Source organism: Acomys russatus, chromosome 11 (genome assembly GCF_903995435.1).
Source record: "Acomys russatus chromosome 11, mAcoRus1.1, whole genome shotgun sequence".
Classification (NCBI taxonomy): domain Eukaryota; kingdom Metazoa; phylum Chordata; class Mammalia; order Rodentia; family Muridae; genus Acomys; species Acomys russatus.
In genome coordinates this window covers 55,245,389-55,273,245 of record NC_067147.1, presented here as the reverse complement: position 1 = coordinate 55,273,245, position 27,857 = coordinate 55,245,389, and the positions used below count along the sequence as shown (strand labels likewise).

The 27,857-nt window shown below is 49.6% G+C and overlaps 1 protein-coding gene across 1 annotated transcript; it reads left to right on the top strand.

Moving 5' to 3' along the window:
• Positions 1–6: 6 nt before the first annotated feature.
• Rrp1b (ribosomal RNA processing 1B) lies at positions 7–26,359 on the top strand. The gene is made up of 17 exons (XM_051153365.1): positions 7–206; positions 9,339–9,421; positions 10,920–10,977; positions 12,018–12,103; positions 12,859–12,920; positions 13,420–13,549; positions 14,555–14,619; positions 15,130–15,308; positions 16,156–16,244; positions 17,219–17,316; positions 18,842–18,871; positions 19,958–20,079; positions 22,087–22,798; positions 23,114–23,128; positions 23,833–23,962; positions 24,842–24,905; positions 25,561–26,359. Exons 1-17 carry the CDS (start codon positions 77–79, stop codon positions 25,752–25,754), a joined length of 2,247 nt encoding a protein of 748 aa, XP_051009322.1. The 5' UTR covers positions 7–76; the 3' UTR covers positions 25,755–26,359.
• Positions 26,360–27,857: the final 1,498 nt, after the last annotated feature.

The following is a 27,857-nucleotide window of genomic DNA, read 5'->3' as shown; positions in this document are numbered from 1 at the left end:
CCTGGGCGCAGGCGCAGTACCGATTGCTCGGCGGCGAGCGGCACGCGCGCAACCCGGGGATGCTGGAGCGGGTGCGATGGCTCCCGCCATGCAGTCGGCCGAGTTCCAGTTCGCTCAGCGGCTGGCCTCCAGCGAGAAGGGAGTCCGCGACCGCGCCGTGAGGAAGCTGCGGCAGTATCTCAGCGCGAGAACGCAGAGCGACACAGGTGTGGGCCCAGGTCCGTGCCACGGCGCGCGGCGAGGGTCGCGCAGGTGGGCACGGGTGGCGGCGGCTGCTACGGGCTGTGCGGCGGAGCTCCAGAGCCAATCTCAGCACTGGCCCAGCTCGCCGAGGCTCATTTGTGTTTCTGGATTTCTTCCTTGCATAGTGCTTGCAGGCGGTGGGGTGCGGAAAAGAGTTGAGGCTGTATTCGTGCCCCGGAGGAACTCCGGCAGTGTGGTTTCAGGACTCGTGGCGATGCAATGGAGCATGCGGGAATGCGGGGATGTATACCAGAGGTGGAGAAAAGTGCAGGAGAAAGTCCCTATAAAGGAAGCCTCCTGTGTTCTGTGAGATTTTGACAGGAGGAAGCCAGCCAGGCAGACGAAATAAAGAACTAAGTATGCCCCGGGCCAGAGAAATCAGTAAATTGGCGCGCAGGGCGTGTTCAGGTGAAGTTGAGCCTGGGAGCAGTGTGGCGAGACCACTGGCGTTTTCGTTTGGATTTTAACTGCCGTTGAATGCATTGCAAGATTTTATTTAAGCGATCCAGAATAGATTCTCTCTTGGGTGAGCACATAAGGTCTGGACTGCAGAGTGCTGTGGCAGTTTCAGGTTGCAGTCAGTTGCTTAAAGTTTGAGTTACGTGTTGTTCACATTGAAATCTGGAAGCGATTGCCCAGCGGTTCGAGTCCCAGTACCCACATGGCAGCTCAGAACCATTTCCTGGAAAGGAGTGACCCCTTCTGACCTCTCCTAACACCAGGCGCGTGCACGTGGTGCGCAGACAGACAGGCAAAACATTCATACACCGAAAATAATTTTTTTTTGTTTGTTTTTGAGACAGGGTTTCTCTGTGTAGCCCTAGCTGCCTTGGCCTCGAACTCATAGATGCACCTTCCTCTGCCTCCTGAGTGCTGGGATTAAAGGCGTGCACCACCACACCCAGCCAGAAAATAAATCTTTTAAAAGATATTTTTTGATTGAAATCTGCCCCCATATGATAACTCACACCGTTAATTCCAGCACTTGGAAGGGTGAGGGCAGCCAAGGCCATAGAACAAGCAAGACCTTGTCGCCAAAAAAGGAGGAGAGAGACTTTTTGAGAAGTCTGATAGAGGAATAAAATCTAAACTTATTGTGGGTTTTTTGTTTTTGTTTTTTAATTATGTTGTGTGCTCTTGTGAGCACTCGTGTGGAAGTTAAGTTTCGAAAGTTGCCTTTTCCACCATGGAATCCTGAGGTCAGACACAGGTAGTCAGCCTCTCTTACCAAATGCTACTTACTACCCACTGAGCCGTCTTGGCAGCTGCGCTTCCTCCCCACCCCCACCCCACCCCCATAACATTTCTGTTAAGGACTGCCCCAGGAATTCGGTGTGCCCTCATGTTTTCAAGTTTCCTGTGTACATGTATGTGCTGGTAGTCCCTAAACCTAACTTGTTGCCCCAGGTGGACCTTTGCTGCATAGACACACCCCTCAGATTGGTACTGCTAACCTGGTGCTCTGCCTGGCTGTCCCATGAGTTCCTCAGTACCAAAACTGGGGGCCACTCCCGCTCCCCAAAACACACATATTGTCTCTTTGTCCTGCCTTCTTGATAGCCTGAATTACCATTGCCTTAACCAGAAATTCCTTTATATTACCTAGATTTCTGCCGTCTATTCCCTAGCTAATCTCCTTAACTACATTGTGCCTTCTGTTTGGTTGGTTGGTTTTGTTTTGTTTTGTTTTTGTTTTTGTTTTTGTTTTTCTGGTTTTGTTTTAGGGGAGGGGTGTTTTGTTTTGTTTCGTTTCATTTTTTCCAAGACAAGATTTTTCTGTGTACTCCTGGCTGTCCTGGAACTCACTCTGTAGACCAGGCTGGCCTCAGACTCAGAGGCTCTGCCTCCCAAGTGCTAGGATTAAAGGCATTCGACCCTCAGCTTGTTTTGAGACAAGGTGTCTCTGAGTCACAGCCCTGGCTGTCCTGGAGCCCAAACTGACCTCAACCTCCCAGAGAGTCACCTGCCTCTACCTCCTGAGTACTGGGATTAAAGGCATTCCCTGTCAGGCTGGGCTTCCATGTGTCGTTAATCTGCCATCCACAAACCAGCCCAGGTTATTTTCCTAAAGCAGATCTTGTCTTAGGAAGGTCACAGTCTGTCAGTCGTGGTGTCCTCGCCTGCTCTTCTAAGTCAGTAGCCCTTAAGCCCCTTGAAGGCTGAGCGCTCCAAGCAGAGTTTCTCACCTCCCTGCCTTTGCCTTCCCGCTGTTCTGCAAAGAGTTCTACCCTTCTCCTTTAGCAGTATCTCTTCTGAGGGACATCTTCCTTTACTATCTCCCCCACCTCATTGTTACCCCCAGAGTTATAAAATAAGTTTTCCTTTTGTAGTACTTAGATACATGGGCGGGGGTGGGGGGCTGTTTATTTGTTTTGAGACAGGATTTCCCAGAACCAAGACTGGTCTCTGCTAGCTATGTGCAGATACATAACTTTATTTCTGGGTTCAATGGCTTGTATCCTTTTCCCCTAAGCACTGTAAGCTTCCCTTTGTTTTCTTAGCCATAGGTAAAAGCATAGAGCCTTAGCAGGGCCCTCTGGAGGCCAAAGCAAAAGAGTATAATACATCTGGACCCAAGACAGCCAGAGAGCATGCTCCTTAGGCCCCTGTAGAGAGCAGCCTAGGACTTGGAACACCGAGATGTCATAAGAGCCCCAAGCCATTGGCGCACACCAGTACTCCAGGATCCTTCCTGGTTTAGCGCCATCCCACCAGGCCTGCTTATCTTGTTCCCCTCTTCATCATCGTGGCCAGTTTGTGGAATGTGGTGCGCCTTCAAGAATTCTAAATAACTGTAGAGGGCTATAAAGATGCCTCGGCGGGTTAGAGCATCTTGCTTTTTGTTGTTGTTTGAGACAGGGTTTCTCTGTGTAGCCTTGGCTGTCCTGGACTCACTTTGTAGACCAGGCTGACCTTGAATTCACAGAGATTCACCTGCCTCTGCCTCTCGAGTGCTGGGATTACAGACCTGTGCCACCAAGAGTATCTGTGCTTGTGGAGAACCAAAGTTCCAGTGCCAGCACCTACACGGTGGCTCATGACCATCTATAACTCCAGTTCCGGGGCACCTGACACCCTCTTCTAACCTCTGTAGTCATGGCAGACATACACGGTATATGTAAGTGCAAGTAAAATAAACATATGCATAAAATAAACTGCGGGAACTAGGACAGTGGCTCCATCAGTAATGTACTTGTCACATACTCAAGAGGGCCTGAGTTCAGGTGCTCAGCCTCCGTCTATAGGCCAAGTGTAATCCTGGTGTAGCCTTGATGGCTAGACAGTCTAGCCAACATGATGAGTTTAAGGTTCAGTGAGATGACCTGTCTCAGAATATTAGCTGGAGGGCTAGTGAGGAAAATACCTGACAATGACTTTTTACCTATATATGCGTGCAATGTAAATAAATAAAACTGCAGAGTAAATGTCTTTTTTTTTTTTTTTTTTTTTTTTTTGGTTTGTTTTTGGTTTTTTTTTTGTTTGTTTGTTTGTTTGTTTTTTGAGACAGGGTTTCTCTATGTAGCCTTGGCTGTCCTAGACTCGCTTTGTAGACCAGGCTGGCCTCGAACTCACAGCGATCCACCTGCCTCTGCCTCCCAAGTGCTGAGATTAAAGGCGTGCGCCACCACGCCTGGCTAAATATCTTTTCTAAAAGTTTTTTTTTTTTTAATTTTTTTTTTTTTATACAGTGCTCTGCCTGCGTGTACACCTGCGTGTATAGATGGTTGTGAGCCACCTTGTGGTTGCTGGGAATTGAACTCAGGACCTCTGGAAGAGCACTATCTGCTCTTGACCTAGGTTCAATTCTCAATACGCACAGGGGATCTGAAACCCTTACACAGACATTCATGCAGGCAAAAAAGAAAACATTCAATGGTAATAGTAATCATGGGATAAGAAAATGCAAGTGCCTGGCATTACTGTGCCCGATCATAATGAAAGCACAAGTCGCCCTACATTTGCTGCTCGTTGACAAGCTCAGTTTGTTTTTGCGCCCTTGCATCTTGTTGGGAGATCTGACATTTTAGTCTTTCTGAAACACATAGCTAGCTGTCTGTGAGCAGCATAAATAGATAGCTTTGTGGTCTTTACTGTCATGAAACGGTCACTGTGTTTAGTTTAGTTCATAGTGGCTCGTGAGTCCTGGTGTAGTCACTTCTAAGTGCAGCAAACATTGATGAAGCACCATGTCCTACTGTGTGCACTGTTCTTGGCACAGGGTATACAGCAGTGAACCAAGCGGGCAGTCCCTGCCTGTGTTAGCAGTTCTCAGCCTTAAACATTTAACAAAGCTATGGTGCATCTTAAAACCAACCCGATGGCAGTTGTGGTTATTAGTGTCAGTAGTGTGCGTGTGGAGCACACACGATGTGAGAGATGGATGTGCCACAGCACACGTTTGGGGGATCAGAAAACAGCTTTGTAGAGCCAGTTCTCTCCTTTCACTTTGACTCAGACTCGAAAGCTGGACCTCTGGCCACCAGGTTCGTGTGGCCAGCACCTCTAACCAGCCGAGCCCTTCCCCAGCCCCGGCTTCTTCCTTTTCTCCCAGCACTCAGGAAGCAGAGGCAGCAGATCCCTGGGACTCACTGGACAGCCAGCCTGGCCTGCTTGATGAGTTAATTCTCCAGGCCCGGAAGAGAAAGTACAACAACAGGATGGGTTGACACGCACACATGAAATACCCAGTATCCAAGTGTTGTTCTTCTGGCCTCCATGCATATGTGTGTGTACACACACACACACACACACACACACACACACACACACACATACACACACACACACACACACACACACACACACACACACACACACACACACACACACACACACATACACACACACACACACACACACACATACACACACACACACACACACACACCCACACACACACACACCCACACACACACACACACACACACATACACACACACACACACACACACACACACACACACACACACACACACACACACACACACATACACACACACACACACACACACACACACACACACACACACACACACACACACACACACACACACACATACACACACACACACACACACACACACACACACACACACACACACACACACCGCAAGGAACTGGGATAAATGAGTGGGGCCAGGTTAAGAACGAAATGATACTAACCTTGGGAAAGCACTCAGCCCTGGCAGTGCTCCTGTGTGCTCTAGCTTTGATGCTAACCCTATGCCACACATAGACTGTGGGAACTGAGCCCTCGCCAACAGTGTGCCTCCACCAGGCTGTGTCACCCTTCTTCAGTACAACTTAGATAGGGTGTGCTGTCCCTGAGCTCCTGTTTCTGCCTGCTGCCCCAGGCCTGTGGTCAGTCTGTTGACATCACTATGTTTCATTGTGGAAGCCTGGGGTAGTTTTGCCTGTGATCGCTGTGAGCTGTCCAGAGATGCTGTGTGCACTGAATTGTCACTAACCATTGGCTTGTCATATTGGTACCCTTAGAAGAGCCATCTGTAGGTCTGTGGACACAGTTTAACGTGGAGCACTTAGTGTATGTGAGACCTTGACTCCAGTCTCCAACAGAGAGTGGGGGCACCAGGAGGCAGTGTGTACATGTGAAAGGTGCAGGTTATGGTAACACATCCCACACACATACCAGTGCTGTTCTGAGGTACATGTAATGGTTATGCACATAGAGACGATCTTCAGGGGTACATATCAGGCGGGTCCCAGTGTCCTTCTGGGGAGAAGCCAGTGAATCACACATTGACCACTGACCACAGCTTTTGGGATTTTGTAAATATTTTGCAAAATGCATTTTCATTGCACATTTGGCCTGAGGTTGATTGAGAGTTCACTACACACGCACACGCATAAGGTAAGTTAAGACTGGTCAGCCAGACCCCACCCAGCATCTGTGCCACACATTTTAAGGGCAGAGAGATGTCCCTGTGCATCAGGAAGCCAGTGACACCAGAGCCCCAGTTTCTCTGAAGGAACTATGCTCCACTGAGTGCTCCCCAATCTTTCACTGTCCCCTGTGCAGACAGGAAAGGCTTGTATGCCAAGCCTAACCAAGACAGATATCCTAAGGACGCAGGCGCGGGAACTATGTGTGAGGAGGTTGATTGCCCTGTCTCTGACTTGCTCGAGCCCTCATCGCTGGCACTCCTCTCCACACCTCACCCCACTGCCTCCTTCCCTCTACAGCCTTGTTAGCCCTGAAGGGACTAACAGTGCAGCTGGCATGCAAGACCTGGAGTGCCCAGCCCTGGCCTCATGTGGAGCCAAAACCTCAACCCTCTGCTGTGGCTCATTGATGGCGACAGCTTCCCACTCGCTTTTTGGAGAGTTCTTCAGGTGTCAAATCAAAGCACTAAGCTTGTGGAGGAATTTCAGCTCCCTCTCTCCCCCTCTACCCACCTTCCCTTCCCTCCCCCTCTTTTATTGAGGGGCATTTCGGATATTTGAAAGTGTCCTAGAGCTGGGCATGGTGGCACACACCTTTAAACCCAGCACTCGGGAGGCAGAGGCAGGTGGATCGCTGTGAGTTCGAGGCCAGCCTGGTCTACAAAAGCGAGTCTAGGATAGCCAAGGCTATACAGAGAGACCCTGTCTCGGGGGGGAAAAAGAAAGTGTCCTCTTCTTGCTGTGTGGGGTTCCCAGCACTTGAGCGGCTTATCTGCTGTTCCCCTTCCCTATGTGACCTGAGGCCTCTCATCGCACTTCCATTCACCTCACAGCATGTAGTCCTCAAAGGTAGGGACTCCTCTGACAACCACAGCACCATCCTTACAGCATAAAGAAGGTCTCAGCCAGGCCCAGTGATATGTACCTGCCATCATAAGACTAGCCTGGGCTACATAGCAAGACTCTCAGAAAAAAAATCACACAAATTAAAAAAAAAAAAATCTTGATGTCATGAAATTATTCAATGTGCTAGATTTTTCTCATCATCTTTTTTTTTTTTTTTTTAAAGATTTATTTATTTATTTATTTATTTATTATGTATACAGTGCTCTGACTTCACACACACCTGCAGGCCAGAAGAGGGCATCAGATCACAATATAGATGGTTGTGAGCCACCATATAGTTGCTGGGAATTGAACTCAGGACCTCTGGTGGAGCAGTCAGAGTCCTTAACCTTTGCGCCATCTCTCCAGCCTTTCTCATCACCTTTTGTGTTTTTATATCAATCCAAACAAGGCTCCTCTGGCTAGTATATCTGTGGACTTAATTTCCAGGGGCCTCTTTAGCTTTTTCTTTTTTGCCTGTGCTGCTTATTTGTTACAGAATGTGGGTCATTTGTCTTGTAAAATGTCATGCCTTAGTCTCATTTAACATGGATACCTATAAGCGAGTACTCAGGGGTACAAGTCAGATTTTATAAGATTACTTAGACTGTCTGTTCTTGGTTTTCCTGTGATAAGCCCCAGCTGATGGTTTGGTGCGGTCTAAAGTAATTTCTGCAGTCACCAGTCTTTACTCGGAGCCACCAGTTCTCCATGTGCCGTCTCGGAGCATGATCAAATACAGGAGCGGGTTACCATAAGAAAAGTTGTAGCTGCAGTTGGACAGGCGCTAGGGGATGTGTGCCATATTACATCATCAGCGAGGCCAGCTGGCACATTGCCTCTGTGGAGTCTGTTACCCTGGTGTTGGGGATTTGTGCATTGTTGGAGACAGTCTTGCTCTGCATCTGTACTGTTATCAAAGGCGTGTGCTACTGCACGTGCTGTCGTTGTATCTTTGTTTTAAGTAGAAAACTATCACAAAATTAGTCCCAGCACTCAGGAGGCAGAGGCAGGTGGATTGCTGTGAGTTCCAGGACAGCCAATGCTACACAGGAAAACTCTTTCTCGAAAAACCAAACCTATCACAAAAGAGTCAAATGCAGCATTAAAGGCATTGAAAGGAGAAGACCTTTCTGCGGGGGAGGGACACAAAAAGCTTTTTTGGGGGAGTGTGGGAGGGGGTGTGCATGAAAAGTCATAGGACGATGTTAGGTGGCCTTTATGATCTCTCTCCCCCTTTCCCCCTCCCTATTCCCTTAAGAAAAGGTCTCTCACCAAACCTGAAGCTTAGTGTTTCTGCTAGGCCGGGTTGACCGAGCTTCTATGTGGAGCTGAAGATTCAGGCAGCTCCTCATGTTTGCATAATAGGTGGGCTTGCCTTACTGTGCCATCTCCCCAGCCCAGAGTCAGGTCTTCAGTCAGCTGGAAATCAGTCATAAAATAAAATTAGCTCACTGGGCAGTGGTGGCACACGCCTTTAATCCCAGCACTTGGGAGGCAGAGGCAGGTGGATCTCCCTGAGTGTGAGGCCAGCCCGGACTACAGAGTGAGCTTCAGGACAGCCAGAGCTATTATATATAGAGAGAAACCCTGTCTCAAAAAACAAACAAGCAAAAATAATAATAAATTAAATTAAATTAAATTAGCTCATTCAGTACACTAAAGAAGCATTAGTCCATCACAGGGGCTCTCTGTCATTTTAAAGATGTCTTTTAGAGCTAATGGTACACTGGTTTCAAATAAACACTTGAGTTGTGTAAGGCAAAACACAGAGGCAGGAGGATCACCAGTGTCAAGGCCCTGACTTCAAAAACTAAGCAAGCAAACCAGCAAAAAAGAAAAACTTGTTTTTATTCATCTAGTTTGTCCCAGTGTGCTGAAAAGACTTCCTACTTGTACACGTAGCTAGAGGCTGTGTGTGACCCCTTGTCCCCAGCCTCGTTCGCTAGGAGCACTTAGTGGATCTTTTATAGGATTTGTAGTTTTCCTTCATTAAGATCAGTGGAACTTCTCTTCTTCTCCTGTTGGTTCAAGGGATGAGTTCAAGGCCTTGTATGTACGTCACACTTGCCGATAAGGACTTGCCCCCCATTGCCACCCTCGCTTGGCTGATAACAAACAGCACGTGTGGTACCTCGGGCTTGCTTGGAACATTACCATCAGCATAATAAGGTGTACTTCAGGTTTACAGAAAGGTGTGCGGAGGAAGGGAGTGTATGTAGCAGTTTTGCCACTTGTATCACAACTGTAAACATTACAGAAAGAATAAGGACTCTAAGGAGGTTGTACCATTTTTCCTCCCGCAGGAAGTTTCAGTCAGGAAGAACTCCTAAAAATATGGAAAGGACTCTTCTACTGCATGTGGGTACAGGACGAGCCCCTTCTGCAGGTAACGCGGCCCCCTCATCATGTTCCTGGACCTTAGCCACGATGGATAAGAGACTTGATTGTTTATGCTCTGCCACTCTGCTGCCACCCCCAATCAGATGGAAGTAAATGCTTCAAGTACCCATTGTCTCAGCTCTTGTCCCCCAGGAAGGGGCAGCAGGCACTTAGGCTGTGCACTCAGACACCCTGGACACACTAAGTCTTAGATTCCCTATTGTTTGCCATTTCGTAGCCTCCATGGTAGGTTTTAGATGACATTTTTAACGGTTCTGTTTTGTTTTCTGTTGTTTATAATGCATGGTCCGAAGCCCAGCAGGGGCCTAGTGAAGGTCCCACAGGGCCTGGTGCTCAGGCCACACAGTCACCTGCTGAGTTTCAGTTCCCACCCAGAGCGAGCAGCCCGGCCCTATGGCTAACGTGCCACAGGGCTGCACTGGTGACCAGAACGCACAGGCGAGCTTTTTATCCCTGCCCACTGAGCCTGCCACCAGTACTACCATAGACCAGTTTTGTTCTGTCTGAAACTAGACCCACCTCAGTAGCAGGGGCGTGCGGGTCACAGCACACAGCCACAGAGCAGATCCTCCGCTAGCACTATCTTGTATGCGAAGCCTTGCCGCTTTTCTCAGGACATATACTGACTCGCCTCCGTTCACTATGTTGATTCTACTGAACATATTTTGAGTGGGATAGCGGAGCAAAATATTGTGACATTGTATTCAGAAGTAGCAAGGAGCAGCTTTAGTGGAGGAAGAGAACCAGCTAAAGGAACATCGGCTTCAAGTCTTGGAGTTCATTCAAGACGAATAAGGAACTCTGGGCCTAGGAGAAGTAAGCAGTGCCGGTGAGGACTCCCGTCTTCAGGTAGCTGGGAAACAGAAGCCTCTTCTAGGCCCAGCCACTTAGTTCTGGTGATGGAGCCTGCTGTGGCTCCACAGGTTTGGTCCTGGGAGGGAAATTTTGCCCAGAGCACAAGCTAGAGGACGCTGTTGGCATTCCAGCCCTTCTCCGGCCAGATCCAGCAGAAGACTGGAGTGAAAACCCAGCAAGGTGACGCTGTACCTTCTGCCTTTGCAGCATTCAGTAGTCATAATAGATTCAGCTTAGTCTGTATGTCAAAGCCAGGATGGAGTATAGTATCTCATGCCTTTAATCCCAGCACTTAGGAGGCAGAGGCAGGTGGATCTGAATTCAAGGCCAGCCTGGTCTACAGAGCAAGTTCCAGGACCACCGGGGCTGTGTAGAGAAATTCTGTCTCCAAAAAAGACCAGGAATTGGACTTAAGATTATTTTCCTGGAGTCATTCAACCTCTCACTGGAGATGCTTTCTTGAACACATAGTTTTAGCATTTTTCCAGAGACACATCAATCATCTTAGCTCAGTATCTCATTGAGGTTCACAGTAGATAAAGGCCACAGAGGGAGGAGGCCACATCCCGCAGCGCTGTGCCCAGCGTGGGCACCTGCTAACCGCTCTTTCTCCCCACCCACCTCTGCAGGAGGAGCTAGCAGACATTATCTCCCAGCTCATCCATGTTGTGAACAGCTCAGAGGCTCGTAAGTCCTGCCTTCTTCCTGCCTCTCAGAACTCCTGTTCAGTGGGTTTGAGAGCTTGCCTGGGGAACCTAGGCAGTGCTCTCCTGGGTAATAGTGAGAAGGGAGCTCCCTGCTAGCACTTTGTGGGTGTCAGGGCCTGTTCTTGCTGTAAACACTCAACTGCTAACTGAGCGGAGATCTTTGGCATCTCGGAGAGTGATCAGCTCTCCTCCACAGTCTCCAGATTCAGGCTGTGTTGCATATGCCAGTGTGTACAGTAACCCAGCAGATGCACCCTGGCCAAGAGCAGAGCCACTGTGGCAATAAATCACTGTAATGGAGTAAGGTGACCCTTCTCTACCTGAAAGAAAAGGTGAAGATTTCTGAAGTTAGAGAGCAGTTACTTTTGTTTGGCATTCTCTGAATTCCAGCTGACTTATAACACAGAAAATCCTACGTTGGTTGTAAAGTAAGGGTCTGCATTTGTTAGTGAATTGTGTTGGGCGTGGCAGTACATGCCTGTAATCCCCACAGGCTGAAGGCTGAGACAGGAGCGCGGGGTTCCAGGCCAGCTTGGGCACTAGCAAGCCCTACATCGAAGGGAGTGGGAGTGTTCGAAAAAAAATCAGTAGATAAGGAAAGATTTCCAATTTTAAAGATTCTGTGGTTTAAATAATGTATGCTGTGAATCAGCCAGACAGCGCTTCAGGAAAACCTGCATTTGTACATGAATTGTAAGGGTGCTCTAGGGATATCTAGAGTGGGTTGGTTGTTGGGTGCAAGTGTGGTAGAAGGGAACTCTAAGAGGGGTGGGCTTGAGGCAGACAAAGAACAGTGCTTTGGGGAGCAGTCTGACTGAGAGATGCCGATAGCGTCTTATTATGATGTCTCTAGATAGCCATAAAGGAAGTCACCGAACAAATCCAGTTATTGGCCAAACTCTACCTTTCCAAGCATTCTTGGGACAGACATATAAAGAGAACTAGCTGTGGTCTCTGTCACTTCCTTCTTGCTGTGAGCTCATGTGGCAGCTGCGCACTGAGAGCCTCTTGTCCCTGCAGAACACCTCTTCGTTCAGACCTTCTGGCAGACCATGAATCGAGAGTGGCAAGGCATCGACAAGCGGCGGCTGGACAAGTTCTACATGGTAAGGGGGTGCCTCCCCCACAGCCACTCGAAGGATAGACTCAGAATGTTCTGTCCAAAGACCAGCAGAGAGCTGGGCTGCAGCTCAGTGGTAGTGCACTTGCCTGCCCTTGTTTTTTCCCCCTTCCTCTTTTTGAATCTGAGTTGGAGTTTGATAGTGAGGGTTGGTTGGTTAGTTGGTTTTGGTTTTGGTTTTTCAGGATAGGGTTTCTCTGTGTAGCCCTGGCTATCCTGAACTCACTCCGCCTGCCTCTGCCTCCCGAGTGCTGGGATTAAAGGCCTGCACCACCATTGCCTGGCTTGCTAAGAGGTTTTATGGGTTATAAGCACTAGAGTTTTAAGAGAAAGAAAGGCTGTTGGGAAGAAAGGAAGTAGCACCCAGAAACATGGGCGTGAGGGTCTCCAACAGGAGCTGCCTGGCCTGGCCTTCTTAAGACCTAGCTTCCATCCAAGCAGAGAACGATGGGAAGCCAGGTGTGCTGTGGCAGAGTGCAGCAGTCACAGGAGTGTGTGCTGAAGGGGCCTCTGTCCCTGTTTGAGTGGTTGGGATGGGGCTGGGGAGCATTGGCATGTTTTCTGGAGGTTGTGTGGCAGAGTCTCTGCTGTGTAGGCTGGTGTCTGGCTTGGGTACAGGCACGTACCACTGTCTGGCTCAGTGCTGTTGATCCAGAATTTGCTTTTTTCTTTTCTTTTCTTTCTTTCTTTCTTTTTTTTTTTTTTTTTTAACTTTTATTTTAATAATATGTCAACCATTAGCTGATCCGTCTGGTCCTGAGGCAGTCCTTTGAAGTTCTCAAGCGGAGTGCCTGGGAAGAAAGGTGGGTAAACTCTTTACATTAACATGTGTCATTAAAAGCGTGTCACAGTTGCTGATGGCTCAGTGGAAGAGTGCTTGCTTGCCTAAGGGGTATGAGACCCTGGCTGTGATCTTCTGTGCCCCCCTACACCCGAAAACCTCTATAGAAGAGTAGAGTACTCCTAAGAGTTCAGGCAATCAGAACCGTGAAGTGGCTGGCCTATGCCCACCACTACGTAGTGCTAGAAGCAGAGTAGATCCTGGCCCAAGGGAGTTGAAATCCAGTCAAGGGCCTAAAACAGTCCCTGGAGCCTGATCAGAGTAGCTGGTTTCCTCTTGGTCCTCATATTAACTGTTACGCGGTATGAGCAGTAAACTGTTTCTGTCCACTTACAAGCGCGCACGGACCACGTGTGTCTTTCTGGCTCTCAGTCACCTCACTCAGGATGATGTTTTTCTAGTTCCATCCCTTTGCCTGCACATTTCATGATTTCCTTGGTTTGTTTTCTGCTGTTCCTTAGCCAAATCAAACTTTTTCTGGACATCCTGATGAAAGAGATCCTGAGTCCCGAGAGTCGCTCTCCTGAAGGTGTGCGATCCCACCTGATCAGTGTTTATTTGGATGAGCTTTCCACTGTGGGAGGGAGCGAGGTGAGAAGCAGCACTGTCCGATGGGGCCACTGTGCTGGGGGGTGGGGGGGTTCGCTATGGGCACAGTCAGAAATAGCAGCCTCTCTGCACCTTCTCCCCACGTGAGGCCCCATGTTCAGGCATGAGATACGCGTCTGCCATCTCAGCACTGAAGCAGGCCAGGTCCAGGGGAGCCTGTGCTGCCCAGCAAGACCCTGCTGAAAGAGCTGAAAACAATTTGCAGAATCCTGTAGGGAAAGAAACAGTTTATAGTGAGTATTCCCAAAGCTGTGTGGGAAAAGCAGTAGACTGCGCAACCCTGTGCTGATTATACCCAATGCACTAAAAGCTGGAAAGAAAAGGTACACTTTTTCATACAGATAATTTTCTCAGTTTGGGAATATAAGCAATTTTTACTATTCTGTTTGGCATCCTGTACTGAATGTTTTATAAATATATTAAGTAAAAGTAATTATAGATTATGTTTTTCTTTTTAGTTTTTTGAGACAGGGGTTTTCTGTATCCTGGACTCACTTGTAGACCAGGCTGGCCTCGAACTCAGAGATCTACCTGCCTCTTATAAATGATATATTTTTAAGAAAGGGGCAGTACATGTACACATATACTGAATCAGTAAATGAAATTTAAAAATAAAGAATGCCTTTGTCTCATGCTCTGAGATAGCATCCACATAGAACTCACATTTTCTTTGCGATCTGGAGCTAGCCAGGGCCTTCGGTTGGGCAGGTGCCACCCCCAGCTGTCTCAGGGGGCAGGAGCGCTGCAGCTTAGCCCTAACCAGTTGGTGGTTCTTTAAGTCACTGCCCTAAGACACCCAGAAGACCAGTGCAAGGCCAGCTCAGACTGCTGGGAAGGTCCTTCAATATGTCCGGGATTGCCAACGACAGGCATGGCTGCAGCTGATCTAACCTATGAGATGGGCAGATGCTCCCTCTTCTAGAACGTGTCAGAAGAGAGAAACAGCTGCCTCCCTCATTTCCCCTCTATTTTATGTCTAAATTACAGCTTTTAGCAGACCAGAACCTCAAGTTAATTGATCCATTCTGCAGAATTGCTGCCAAGGCTAAGGAGTAAGTGGCTCGCATGTTCTCACTGCTTTCGTTGGTGCTTGAGGGTGGGCTCTGTTGTGCAGCACAATGCCAGGCAACTACTAGAGCAAGGAATACCCATTCCTAATTCCCCTCACAGGCCTGAGACCAGGCCAGCCCGGGCTACACAAGATCCTGCTCAGAAGGAAGCAGGTTCTGTTGGCCACTCCAGGGCACTCTCCAACACCAATTCCCTGCCTTCTGTCTGTCCTGTGGCATGTGGTGCTTCCTTGAATCTTCCTTCAGTGGATCTGCTGCAGGAGTGTCTTTGAGCCTTGGCTGACCATTTGGTGGACACACCAGGCCACAGGCAGGCACAGGCGCGTGGGCGCGCGCGCGCACGCGCGCACACACTCACACACACACACACACACACTCACTCACTCACTCACCCACTCACCCACCCGAGCTGTCCTCAGCTACGCTCGTTTCTGCACAGGCTCCAGACTGAGTGTTTTAATCCCGTTCTCTCCACTGTGCTTCTGCCCTCAGCCACACACTGGTACAGACTGTAGCTAGGGGTGTTTTTGAAGTCATTGTAGATCAGTCTGCTTTTGTACCTGAAGAGACTGTGGAAGAGCAGAAAACCAAAGTGAGTGACAGCGGCCTCCCTGGAGAAGAGATCCCCGTAAACAAGACGGCCTGTAGGAAAGTCAGTGGGAAGAAGGCCGGTGAGAGCCTTTCCTTTTATGCTCTTTTCTGGGGGGTTGGTTGACTGGCTAGGTATTGCTTGTTTGGAGGGGGGGGGTGTGCATACGCGCGCCTTGGAGGCGAGTTGTCAGCACTGGGAGTTATTCCTTGGGTTTCATCCACCTTTTATTTTGAGATGGGTTTCCTCATTGGCCTGGAAGATGCCTAATTGGGCTAGGCTGGCTGGCCGCTGAGTCCCAGGGGCCCATCTGTTTGTGCCTTTCCTGTACTTAGGCCCATACTGCCATGCCCAGCAGTTTTACATGGACTCCAAGGGTTGAACTGAAGCCCTTGAACTTGAGTGGCATAAACTTGCCTGGCTAAGCACTTTGTTAGCATCTCACTGAATATAGCCCCCACCCCCACCACCACCACCACATGAAGCAGGGTACGTAAGAGATATACGGCCAGAGGCCCTGGGGAGAAACCCAACACCAGGTTGATTCTGTCCCTCCTAGGAGCTTACCTTTGTTGTGAGGTGTTTGGCCCATGCCTGTGAGAACTGCCCTCTAGTCAAGATCACACACTGTGTCTGTGGCTCCCCTCTGGCATACAGCTTCCATTCAGGATGTAGTTGTTTTGTGGGGGTTAGGGTTGTTCAGTATGGGGTTGGTACTGGGGATAAGACCTAGAGCCTCACATACAAAATAAAAGACGGGCATTCTTAAGAGGCTAATTCCATGTATCTCCCCCAGCAGCAGTTGCTGGTGCACTGTTTTTAATTTTCTGCCTGGTAATGGGGCTTAAACCCAGAGCCTGGAGGAACTGAGCCATATCTATTCACGGATGTCAAGACTTGTGTCTTTGTCTTTGGATGTGTTTTGGCAGCACTGGGTGAATGTCTCAGAGATGGAGTCATTGGCAACAGAGAAAGAGACAGCTGTGCAGCCTTGAAGGATTCAGGGTCACCTCTCCAGGTGGGGGCGGCTTTTGCTTTTTATAGAATGTGGGTTGGCCTGGGGTGGCTTGGCTAAAGAATTAGGGTCAGAGCTCATTAAGCCACAGGGCCTGAAATGTAAAGTCTTTATAATCCCTTCTGTAGTTAACTCCTTAGAATGAGCTTGTGGGGACAAATTTAAAAGTGAGATTTTAGGCTGACATGATGTTGCATACATGGAATCTCAGGATATAGGAGAGTCTCGAGTTCAAGACCAGCCTGGGCTGTCTAGTAATCTCCTGGTTCAAAAAAAGAAAAAGAAGCCAAGCATAGTGGCACACACCTTTAATCCCAGCACTGAGGAGGCAGAAGTAGACAGTTTTCTGATTTCAAAGGCAGCCTGGACTACATAGAGAGATCCTGTCTCAAAAATAAACAATGAAAGATACGTGAGGTGGGATTTTGAAAGACACGAATTCTCATTTTCTAATCACTGTTGTCTGTTTCCTTTGTGCAGCAATAACAGCCCTCGTACTTTTCTCTGGGAAGGGGGTTGTTTTGGTTTTAAAGCAGAATCTTGCTATATAGTCTAGACTGGATTGGGACTCAGAGTGACCCTTCTGCCCCCCAAGTGCTGGGAATACAGCTGAGCACCACATGCTGGGCTTCCAGTTTGGGCTTTTGCTTGATTGGTTGCTTGGTTATAGGGTATTTCTACTGTGTAGCCCTGGCTGGCCTCGAACTCACAGAGATCCGCCTGCCTCTGCTCCCCTAGTACAGGGATTAAAGGCGTGCGCCACCACACAAATACCACATCACACACCACACAGTGTGCTTTGAAAAAGTAAGACTATTATAGCTTCTAAAATTGAGAACCCAGGACAAACGTAAAAAAGGCTCATTGGGCCAATTTTGCTCCATGTTTGAGAACACAGATAGGAGAGGACTATTCCCTAAAACACATAGATGGTGATTGTTTCGCCACCACTCACATTCCCTGTCTCTTCATGGTAGTTTGACTATAAGGCTGTTGCTGATCGACTCCTGGAAATCGCCAACTCGAAGAGCACACCTCCCTTCAACCGGAAGAGACTCTGCAGACTGATCAGAAAGTAAGCAGCCAGTGAGAGCCTGTGGCCACACCAGCACTCCCATGTGCTTAAGTGTAACTGTGTGTGAGTGTGTACGCACACGCGCATGTATTTGGATGCCTGCAGCAGCCAGGAAAAAGTGGTCCCGTAGAACTGGAGTTACAGGCAGTTGTGAGGCGCCCAGTGGGGATCAGGAACCAACTCAGTCCTCTGGAACCTTTGAGCCATCTTTCCAGCCGCTCCGCCCCCTTTGTCTTCTTTATCCTTTATCATTATATTCATAGCGACATAGCAAACGTGTGAACTGAAGTCAGGAGGGGGGGCAGCCTTCCTTACCCCACACAGCTATAGGGCGGTGGTGCCACTGTGCTCCTCTCAGGTCACCTGCTGGCATGCCACGGGAGGGAAGGAGAGGTTCAGCTAGTCACCTTCACCCTCACCTTCCATCAGGGTTGTGCCCAAAGGGTCAGGCAATCCAGGAGTCAGCATCAGTGTCATTGGGACCACAGTGATATGGGTGATTGGCCAGAAAGCCAGCTGGTGCATTCTGACTGATTGGTCACACCCTTTGTTTAGGTTAGCAGGTACTACTCCAAGCTCTACCTTTTATATTACGGATCCTGTAGAAGGAAGCTAGGGACATGGCCTAACCCTAACCCTTGCTGCGGAGTAAGGAAACATGAGGGCTTGGGAGTTTGGATCCTCGTACCCGTGGAAGTGCCCAGCAGCCGTGGAGGCTCATATCTAACCCCAGCACTCATGAAGTTCAGCAGCTCACTTGCTTGGGAGGCAGAGATGGAACTCCCAAGTAAGCTCTGCATTCAAGTGAGAGCCCCTGCATATGACCTCTGCATGCATATGTCTCCACATGCAAACATGCACACACACCAAAAAGTAGCATTTTAAGAAAAGAGACTCTCAAAGATGGCATCCATAAGTCCTCGTGTTTTATAGCAGGGTCTCTAAAGGTCTCCAGTGTGGATGCTGGGCCTGCCTTGCCCTCCCCAGCCACCCACCCCAGCCCCACGCACATCCTTAGCTTTGATTATTTGGTCTGATGCACAAAGAGAACCCTACTGGGCCGAGCTCCCTGCACATAGCAGTATGTTGAGCTGTCTCCTTCAGAAACAAGTGAGAAAAAGAATGGGTTTCTTATAGCTGGGCATGGTGGCGCCCGCCTTTGATCCCAGCACTCGGGAGGCAAAGGCAGGCAGATCTCTCGAGGCCAGCCTGGTCTACAAAGTAAGTCTGGGATAGCCAAGGCTACAGAGAGAGACCCTGTCTCAGGGGAAGGAAAAAAAAAAAAAAGAATGTGTTTCTTGCTATTTTGTGTGCCTAGAGGTTCTGTAGCCACTGTGCCCCATACAGTGCTGATGGAATTCAGATGCCTTCATCCTAGGTTTCTGCCTCCCCAATTCATCGCACCCTCGGGGAGCTGCTCCCCCCTTCCCGTGGACAAGAGGGGAAGGAAGGGCGCACACATCCCTACTGTGTGCTCAGAACCAGCCTTGAACTCTGAGTTTCCATGCATTCTTTTCTTTTTCAGGTTCCAGGACCTCTCTGAAGGTAAGAAGAAGTGGACTGTGAGTCAGGATGTTCTCGCCCCGTACACACCCACCCAGGGCATGCGGCCGGAGTCTGAGACATGGCATTGCAGGCCTTCTCTGGAAAGTAGCTTACGGGGTGGCCACCCTCACCTAAGCTGGCATACCTCAGCGAATACCCTCGAAAATGCCACAGGTGCAAGAACCTTTGCGCCCTCTTTCCATCCATCTGGTGCCTCCTGTGTGGGGATAATGTGGTATTTGTTTACATTTTTATTGGTGCTTTCTACAGTTTATGGAGGAAGGGAAGGCAGGAGAAGTGGTTCAGTGGTCAAGAGCACTAGTTGCTCTTCTAGAAGACCGAGGTTCAATTCTAGAACCACACAGTAGCTCACACCCACCTTCAACTCCAGATCTAAGATCCAATCAGCGCCCTCTTCTGGCATCTGAGCACCAGGCATACACGTGATACACAAACATACATGCAGGCAAAACACTCCTATGGGTTTTTTAAAAAACCAGACTAGAAAGATTACAATCCTTGGCTAAGAAGAAAATCCTGGTTTCTCAAAACCTTTAGTTTTCTTTTAGGACACTTGTTCCCAAGGTAAGGTGCTGTTACCTTGGTTAATCCTGAGCAGGGCTGGAGAGATGGCTCAGAGGCTCTTCCAAAGGTCCTGAGTTCAATTCCCAGCAACCACATAATGGCTCATAACCATCTGTAAGTTCTGGTGCCCTCTTCTGGTATGCAGGTACACATGAGGGCAGATACTGTACAAATAATAAATAAATAAATCTTTTTTTTAAAAAACAAAAACAAAACCTGAGCAGGCCAGTGAACCAGCTGTCCTGTTCCTTGTGCACTGGGTGGGCTCACAGAGCCAGAGCAAATGTAATGCTAACTACTTGAGACACCTACACTGTCCAGTGTGTATTCTGGCCAGGAGCCTCTGAGTTAGTTAGGAAAAGCGGCTGGATATACAGGTGGATGGAGCAGAAGTCAGACCCGGGGGTCTTAGCTGGGTGGCTTAAAGAGGGGCCCAGGGCCTAGACTGCTGCAGCAGTCCAGAAAGACCTTGGAGGCTGACCAGTGTCCCTTTGACACCTACAGTCAACAGTGCTCCACTCGGTTTTGCTGAAGACATTTGTACCGATGAGAATGGTCAAGCCCTCAGCCAGAAAAGGCACAAGAAGAAAAGAAAGAAGCTTTTAGAGAGATCCGCCTCGGAAGGGGAGAGAGGTAAGCTGCAAAGCCTCCAGTCTCAGGGCTGAAGAAGGCTCACCTCCTGCTCACATCCGGGTAACTCTGCCCTTGAGGTCTGGGAAATTGTGAGCTAGTGTAAGCTTCTGTTATTTTCTGTGCAGCCACTGTTGTCACCGCACGTGTGCAGAGGCATCTGCTATTGGACGGCAGCTTTAGGTAGCATGGGAAATACTAGAGTTCCAAACGCTACCCTTTGATGCAGCTTTTGGTTTTGGTTTCGTGGGTGGTTACATTTCTCTGTGTGTGTGTGTGTCTGTCTGTCTGTCTGTCTGTCTGTCTGTATTCTGACTTTAAATTTGTTAGAAACCTGGGCTAGCAAGGTGGCTCAGAAGATGAAGGCACTTACTGCCAACTCCAGGCTCAGTCCCCAGGACCCACATGGCTTTACACAAGTTGTCCTCTCACCTCCACATGTACAAAATAAAATAAAAACTAGTTTCTAGTTTGTATATTTATTTATTTAATAATTAGGGCCTGGAGAGATAGCTCAGTGATTAAAGAACACTGCCTGCTCTGACAGAGAACAGGTTCAATTCCCAGCACCCACATATCAGCTTAGAACTGCCAGCAACTCCAGTTTCAGGGGGTTCAACACCTTCTGGCCCCTACAAGCAGTACACATACATGTGTACATGAAACAATATAAAAATCATTTTCAGGCTGGGCATGGTGGTGCACGCCTTTAATCCCAGCACTCAGGAGGCAGAGGCAGGTGGATCAGCCAAGGCTACACAGAGGGGAAACAAAAAGAAAGAAAATCTCATCATACGCCCATTTCTACTGAGATATACTTGAGGAAGATGTCGGGTCACAGGAGAAGGGAAGTGGGACCAGCTAACCTAACTAGCCACAGTCGGAACCTTTATTAGCAGGTGACCAGCCTTAGGTACTGTCTCCAGCACCACAAGAAAGTAGTCTCAGCTGCACATACATAATCTGAGCACTCAGAAAGCTAAAGACGCTTTCACGTGTGAGGCTAGCTGGGGCTACTGTGACCACACACCTGACTAGAAGTAACTTAAGTGAAGAAAAGCTTGTTTGGGCCGTGGGTTAGGGCATAATGGGTCATGGTGGGGAAGGCATAGCCGCGGGAGCATAAAGCAGCTTACTTATGTCTGGCCAAGCCAGAAAAGAGCAGGGTCAGGCCTATAAACCTCAAGGACTTGTTCCAGCCTTCCCAGAGGTTCTGCAACCTTCCTAAATAGGGGTCAAGGGTTCAAATACATGTGCCTAATGTGTGTGAGCCAATGCACACAGGTCCACCAGCACCAAGGCCAGGAGTCAGCATCAGGCATCTTCCTCCATTGTGACAGAATCACTCCCTTATCCTGGCACTCTGCAGAGTGGCTAGGGTGGCAGGCCATTGAGCTTCGGGTGTCTACCAGTTTTACCCTGTGCATACACACGCACACCCCATCCCTAGCACTGGGTTACAGTCACATTTCTCCACACTTTGCTGCTGCTGCCCCCCCCCCCCCCCCAATACGGGTTTCTCTATGTAGCCTTGGTTAGTATGGACTCATTCTGTAGACCAGACTGGCCTCAAACTCACATCAATCTGCCTGCCTCTGCTTCCTGAGTGCTGGGATTATAGGTGTGCACCACCACGCCCAGCCAGATTTAGCTTCCTATGTGGGTGCTGCAGATTCAAAGTCAAGTCCTCATACCTTGACAGCAAGCACCTTACCTGCTAAGCCATCTACCCAGCCCCACCTCTGGGGTGTTTTAATTCCAGACCTTAACAGCTGTGTGGTGAGACCCTGTCTCTAAAGGCATATGCTGTCCACTTGTATTTCCATCGCTCATGAGAGGTAGACAGGAGTATCAGGAGTCCTGCAGCAGCCTTGGCTGCACAGCAAATTTGAGGCCAATCTGACCTTCCTGAGACCGTATCTCAAAAAAACAAACAGAACCCAGGCTACCAGCCATCCTGAGAGTCCTCAACAGGGCCAGCCCGCCGCTCATTGGTCTGCATTTCTGTAGGTAACACGGTCTCTCCTGCTGGTGAAGAGGTCAGTGGAGGCCACGTTCACAAGAGGAAAAGGAAAAAAAAGAAGAGGAGCCACTTCCAGTCTGAGACTCAGGACCTGGATGCTGTGGCCATGCCCCCAGCACAGAGTGCTGGCAGTGAGCCTGGTGCTGCCCAGAGGCAGGACCCACCGACCTGTGTGACTGCGCCTGCAGCAGAGGCTGGATCCAGCATCAGAGAGAACAGCCCCAAGCCAACACCCATTGCTTCCATGCACAGTAAAAGGAAACGGCCAAGAAAGAAGAGCCTGAGGGCCCACAGAGAGATCTGGAAATCCACCACTTTACCTCAGGAGGACGCGTCAGAGAATGGCCCTGTCGTTGGCCATCCTCAGAGCTCTGCTGCTTGCGTTTCCTCCTCAGGAGGTGTCCAGGCCCAGAAGAGGAAACGGAAGCTCGGAGCTCTCCATATTAGGGGTGTTGGCCTGACCGTGCAGAAGGCAGGTACCCCAGCAAGCCTAGTGGAGGGGAAAGATGACCAGACCACCCTGCCGCGGTGCAAGAGGTCACAAAAGAAGAGACCGTCCAGCAGCCTTGACCTCTGTGATCTGTCCAGTCAAAAAATAGGAGTCTTAAAAAAGAGGAAAAAAGTGAAGAAGATGTCAAATTTGGTAGAGCACAACGGAGTGTTGGAGTCCAGCGCCGGGCAGATCCAAGCTCTGGTAAGGTGGGAAGGGCCCGGAGTTTGTGTGCTAGGCTTGAATGGGTGTGCTCAGAGGGCTCGGCTGCCTGCTAGGGATGAGACATAGGGACAGCTACACTTCAGCAAAGTCACAGTCAAAATACACTGATTTATAACACTACTTACCAAGAAATAAATGGCAGCTTCCTGTCTCAGTGGCCAAGTGCAGGTGTTCCATTCAACAGTATCACTCCCGACCCATCGAGTCAGAGAGGGTTAAACATGAAGCTAAGAAACTGCCAGAGCTCCCACCATTCATCCAGGCCAGGCCCTGCCCTGCCGCAAAGAGGAAGCCCTGAGCTCTTACACTTGCAGGCTAATGAAAGACTGTTCTTCCTCTATGGACTTCCAGGGCTATAAATAAGGACCCAAGCTCTTGTCTTGTGCCATGTCTAGGAAACATACTGCCTCTGTGCTCAGCATACACGTGTGGCAAACACACCACACCACACGCTCGCTGCTGTGGCCCACCAAGCCACCAAGATAGTGACTCCCTGGCACCTCTTTACTTCGTAGCCTGATTCTCATGGCCTTGTCAGCCAGTCTTGGAGTTGGGGGGATTGTTAGCTAGTTGGGGGTCTAGGGAAGTTGCTGCTGTCTGCTCTCGGCCTTGGTTTGCTTTGGGGCATTGTGCTGCAGCAAGGGAGGCACCAGGCTCCGGCCAAGCAGCCCACGTGGTGCTTCCAGGCTCAGCCTCCCAGATGTACAGACCCCGGAGTGCCTTCAAAGGGAAAATCATTCAGACCGTAGGACCTGTGTTAGAGCATAAAGTTACCCAAAAAATGGGCTTTACTGCTGAGAAGACATTGCGATCCCTGCTGGGATGGTACCAAGAGTAAAGCGAGAGTGAAGGCTGTGCTCTCCTGGGCAGGAGGCTTCCTAGCAGAGCTAGCACCAGAACCAGTGGGCTGTGGGCTAAGGGGCTCGGGTGGGTCAGCCGCCAGCACTTCTTCCCCGTGGGTGTGAGCCTGGCAAGGTGCCTGAGATATCTGTCCCCCTTTCTCACAGCGAAGCGACAGGACTCTGAAGAAGCCGCTGAAGACGGAGGGCGACTTCGTGAAGTTCGACACCCGCTTCGTACCAAAGCCGCTGTTCTTCAGGAAAGCAAAGGGCAGCTCTGCCACCCGTCCCCAAGGTCCTGCTGTCCAGGTGAGGCCTCCGCAGGGACACGCAGACAGCGTGCTGAGCTCAGAGCTGTCAAATTTGGGGATTTTGATCTGTGATGGAGTCCCAGCAGTAGAGCATTTGCTCAGCAATAGATTAAGGCCTTGGGTGCTATCTCTAGCAAAGATTTTACATTCATGTCCACTGCCCACTGAAGTAGACTGCATTTTAAGGCTGAGCTAATCAGTTGTGCCTGAGCTACAAGTTGCAGCTTAGAAATCCTGGGCCTGCTGGACAGCTTGGCTGGTAAGTACTTGCCGCCCAGGTCTGACAATTTGTGTTTAATCCCCAGAACCCAAAGTAGAAGGAGAGAAGCGACTTCAAAAGTTGTCCTCTGGCCGCACATGATGGCGCATGCCTTTAATCCCAGCATTTGGGAGGCAGAGGCAGGCGGATCTCTGAGTTCAAGGCCAGCCTAGTCTACAAAGTCCAGGGCAGCCAGGACTAAAAGAGAAACCCTATCTTGAAGAAAATAAAAAAAAGTTGTCCTCTGATGAACACTCACTCACCTGTCACGTGCACACCACACTGACCATACACACGAATAATAATAACTTCTTTAAGATTCTGAGAAAAAATGAATGTGGGATTCCGAACATTCTTACCCTTCTTTGCTGTTTTTCACTGGGAATGTAGTGTCCAGCTTGGGAGGTCTGTGCACACGTAAAAGTGGTCTTAAAGGTCAAGGGCAGAGGTGAGGTCTGGGCGTGGAGGCCATTTAGGCAGCATGCCGCCCGGTTAGCCTTTGTGTGTGTGCAGGTCAGGAAACACCGCAAGGGCCCTCCCTGGGTAAGTTCTTCATAAAAGTTCCCAGGAAAGGGGGCTGAGCACCTGTGTTACCATGGTTACTCCCTTGCTCTACAGCTGAATAAAACACCCTCCAGTTCCAAGAAAGTCACCTTTGGATTGAACAGAAACATGACTGCAGGTGAGTGGTAGTTTCTGGGAACCTTCCTTGGGACCAGCCAGATGACTGCAGGTGAGTGGTGGCTTCTGGGAACCTTCCTTGGGACCAGCCAGCTGGAGCTGGCTCAGGGCTCTTTGGCAGCCAGAGGTCCTCTTCCCCCTGTCTGTTCCCATGTCAGTAGTCAGGCAGACAGTGCCAGTGTCCCTTTCCTCAGGTAGGTGGGGGTGGGGTGGGGTTACTTGGGTTTGGATTTTGAGACCATCTCCAGCTGGCCTAGAATTTACAAAGACCCACCACCTCTGCCTCCCTCCCCAGCGCAGAGGTTAAAGGCACATATCACCACACGCTGCTATTTATGTAGACAGCAGTGAATGAACATCCACAGCTTCGTTTACCCGAGTGAGAATGTGCGGGTTTGGAGAGCGAGCAGAGGGTGCAGGAGAAGCAAGGAGCACACACCTCAAGCTAAAACAGCCTCACCTCTAGAGCTGGAGGTAAAGGCAGGTCCCAGGCGGCTGCCTGTCACTGCCGCCCACACACACAGGACCCGCCAACTCGCTGTATCATGGTGTCTTGTGTGTTTCTGGGGCCTGGGAAATGTGTGTCGTGAACCCTGCATACCTGGAAGGAACAAACATGGCGCCCAACTAACACCCTTTCCTTTCCTCTGGGACAGAATTTAAGAAGACAGACAAGAGTATCCTAGTCAGCCCCACAGGCCTCTCCAGAGTGGCCTTTAACCCTGAGCAGAGGCCACTCCACGGAGTGCTGAAGACCCCCACTAGCTCCCCGGCCAGCACTCCTCTGTCTGCCATGAAGCTACCAGCCTCCACCCCAAAGAGAAGGCCAAGGGCTGCAGACTTCTTCTGAGAGCCAGAGACGCTTTTTAAAGACTGCTTTTATACTGGATGTTCTATAAATTATAACTTTTAATGGACTTCTTACTTATTTTACAAATCCACATGAATGGGGCAAATATTCTGAACCTGAGCTGCTGCCCCCATGCCTCCTGCGGGGGCTGCAGACCATGGGTCTTGTCCAGAAGGACCAAGTGCTGTTGGTGTGTGGAGCCCCTCCCAGGTGCCCATGGCTGTACCTGCCACAGTCCGCTGCCTTTCTGGGTGTTTGTAACCTCAGTCTGCCTCCTTGTGAAAGCATGTCAGCTTTCAGCCCCTTCTGTGGGCGTTCATTCGGCTGGTTCTCCTAGTGATGACTATTGAAACCGAATGAGCAATAGTGTAGCTTTTCTACGTGTGACCAGCAGGGGGGTGGACAGGTATCGGGTGGGGAAAAGCCACTCATCCAAGAGGCTTTTTCTCTGCCCAGCCTGTTCCTGTCCCTGACTTCCTACCTCTATAGCAAACCCAAAGTGTCTTTTCAGGAGGGCCAGTGCCCCCCAGACTGTTGCCCGCATTAGCACATTGTTTTTCAGGCCTGGGCCACTGTTCGTATGCTCAGTGAGCGAGCCCCTGCAACTGCTTTTTTTTCCCCTCGAGGTTTGCACCAGCATTATCTGGACCCCAGGCTCTTGCCAGAATGGGAAATTGGCCACCCTGGAGTGCCAACTGTATAAGCCCAGGGGCTTAGACAGCTCTTCCAGCGTGACTTAGAACAAAGCCGACTTCCACTGAAACGAATCTGACATTTTTGTTTTAGAGCAAAGCCTGCTTGGCAGTGGAGAGCACTGAACACCACAGGTTTGGCAGTGAGGAGCTGCAGGCTTGACGTGGCAGAGCCAAGTCCCTGGCTCTGAGCACTCAAAAGCACCGTCAGTTTGCCTACTGCACTGAGGGTACTCCCAGGGGCTCCTACTCTGCGTACCCTGTTGAAGGAGCCCCAGTTTTCCCACTGCTGCTCCCCAGGAGAGGACTGCAGCTCACTGCCTCTGGGATTGCAGCGTCAGTGTGTCTTTCTCTAGCTTCACACCGTCAAGGGGTCCGCTTCCGACTGACTCCTGAGTGACAGCCTGCTCAGAAATGAAATGTATCATTAGGGCCATGAGAATGGAGATATGTTGTTATCATAATAGGTCATGTGCAGTGTAACTTGTGGTTGCCTGGGTACAGTCACATTCAAAACTAAAACCTGTGTAGAAAAGGTTAGGGTCAAGGTCAGTGCTGTTAGCGTTTCACTTAAGTTCATCGTGTCCAACAATGTTCTGTTTTAAAGAGAGGTTATACAGCCAAGTGGTGTGGAGCAGGGTACCAGGCAGCGGTGGCAGAAACATCCTCACATTTTCATGCTAGCCACCCATCCTCAGCGACCATCAAGTGTCCTGGGAGCACATCCGCCAAAACTGCTCCCAGGGCGGAGGGCAACCCCTGAGTGCTAGGTGCACAGGAAGACACTGCCACAGGAAGGAATGCGTTTATGATGCCTTCTTTGTCCTTGATACGTACTATTTTCTCAAGTAAAATTGCTGGTAGATTTGGAAGTCCAGAGAAGCAAATCATAGTGCTAACAACCTGACTAGTGTTTGGGAAAGTAATTGTCTCCATCAATAGTGTGGATGTGGTCAGTTTTGCACAACTTGGTTTCAAACTGACTTTCTTTTCCTTCCGCACCCCTTTTGTTTAAATAAGGTCATATTTTGTATCCTGTACTGGCCCCACTCTGGTGGTTAGCCTGCCTCAGCCTGCCTAGAGCTGGGACACAGTCACCTTTCTCTCTGAACTAAAGCACAAGAAGAGGCATGGGGCATCCGGAAGCGGTCGCCCCCCGGAGAAGCGGTCTGTATCTTCTCTGGACCACAAGACTGCCCACGACACTGTTGGTTTACGATCAGACTGTAGTGGTGTCTCCAGGGCTTGTCGGTACAAGTCAAAGCCAAGACCAATTAAAGAAGTATGTTTTTATCCTCAGATTTGTCTTTGATGTTGACTTAGTGTGTATTAAAAATAGGCCTCTCTGGAAATGACTGTAATGTCACAGTCTGGAACGTTCAGGCATCTGTTGTGTTTGATGATGGAATAC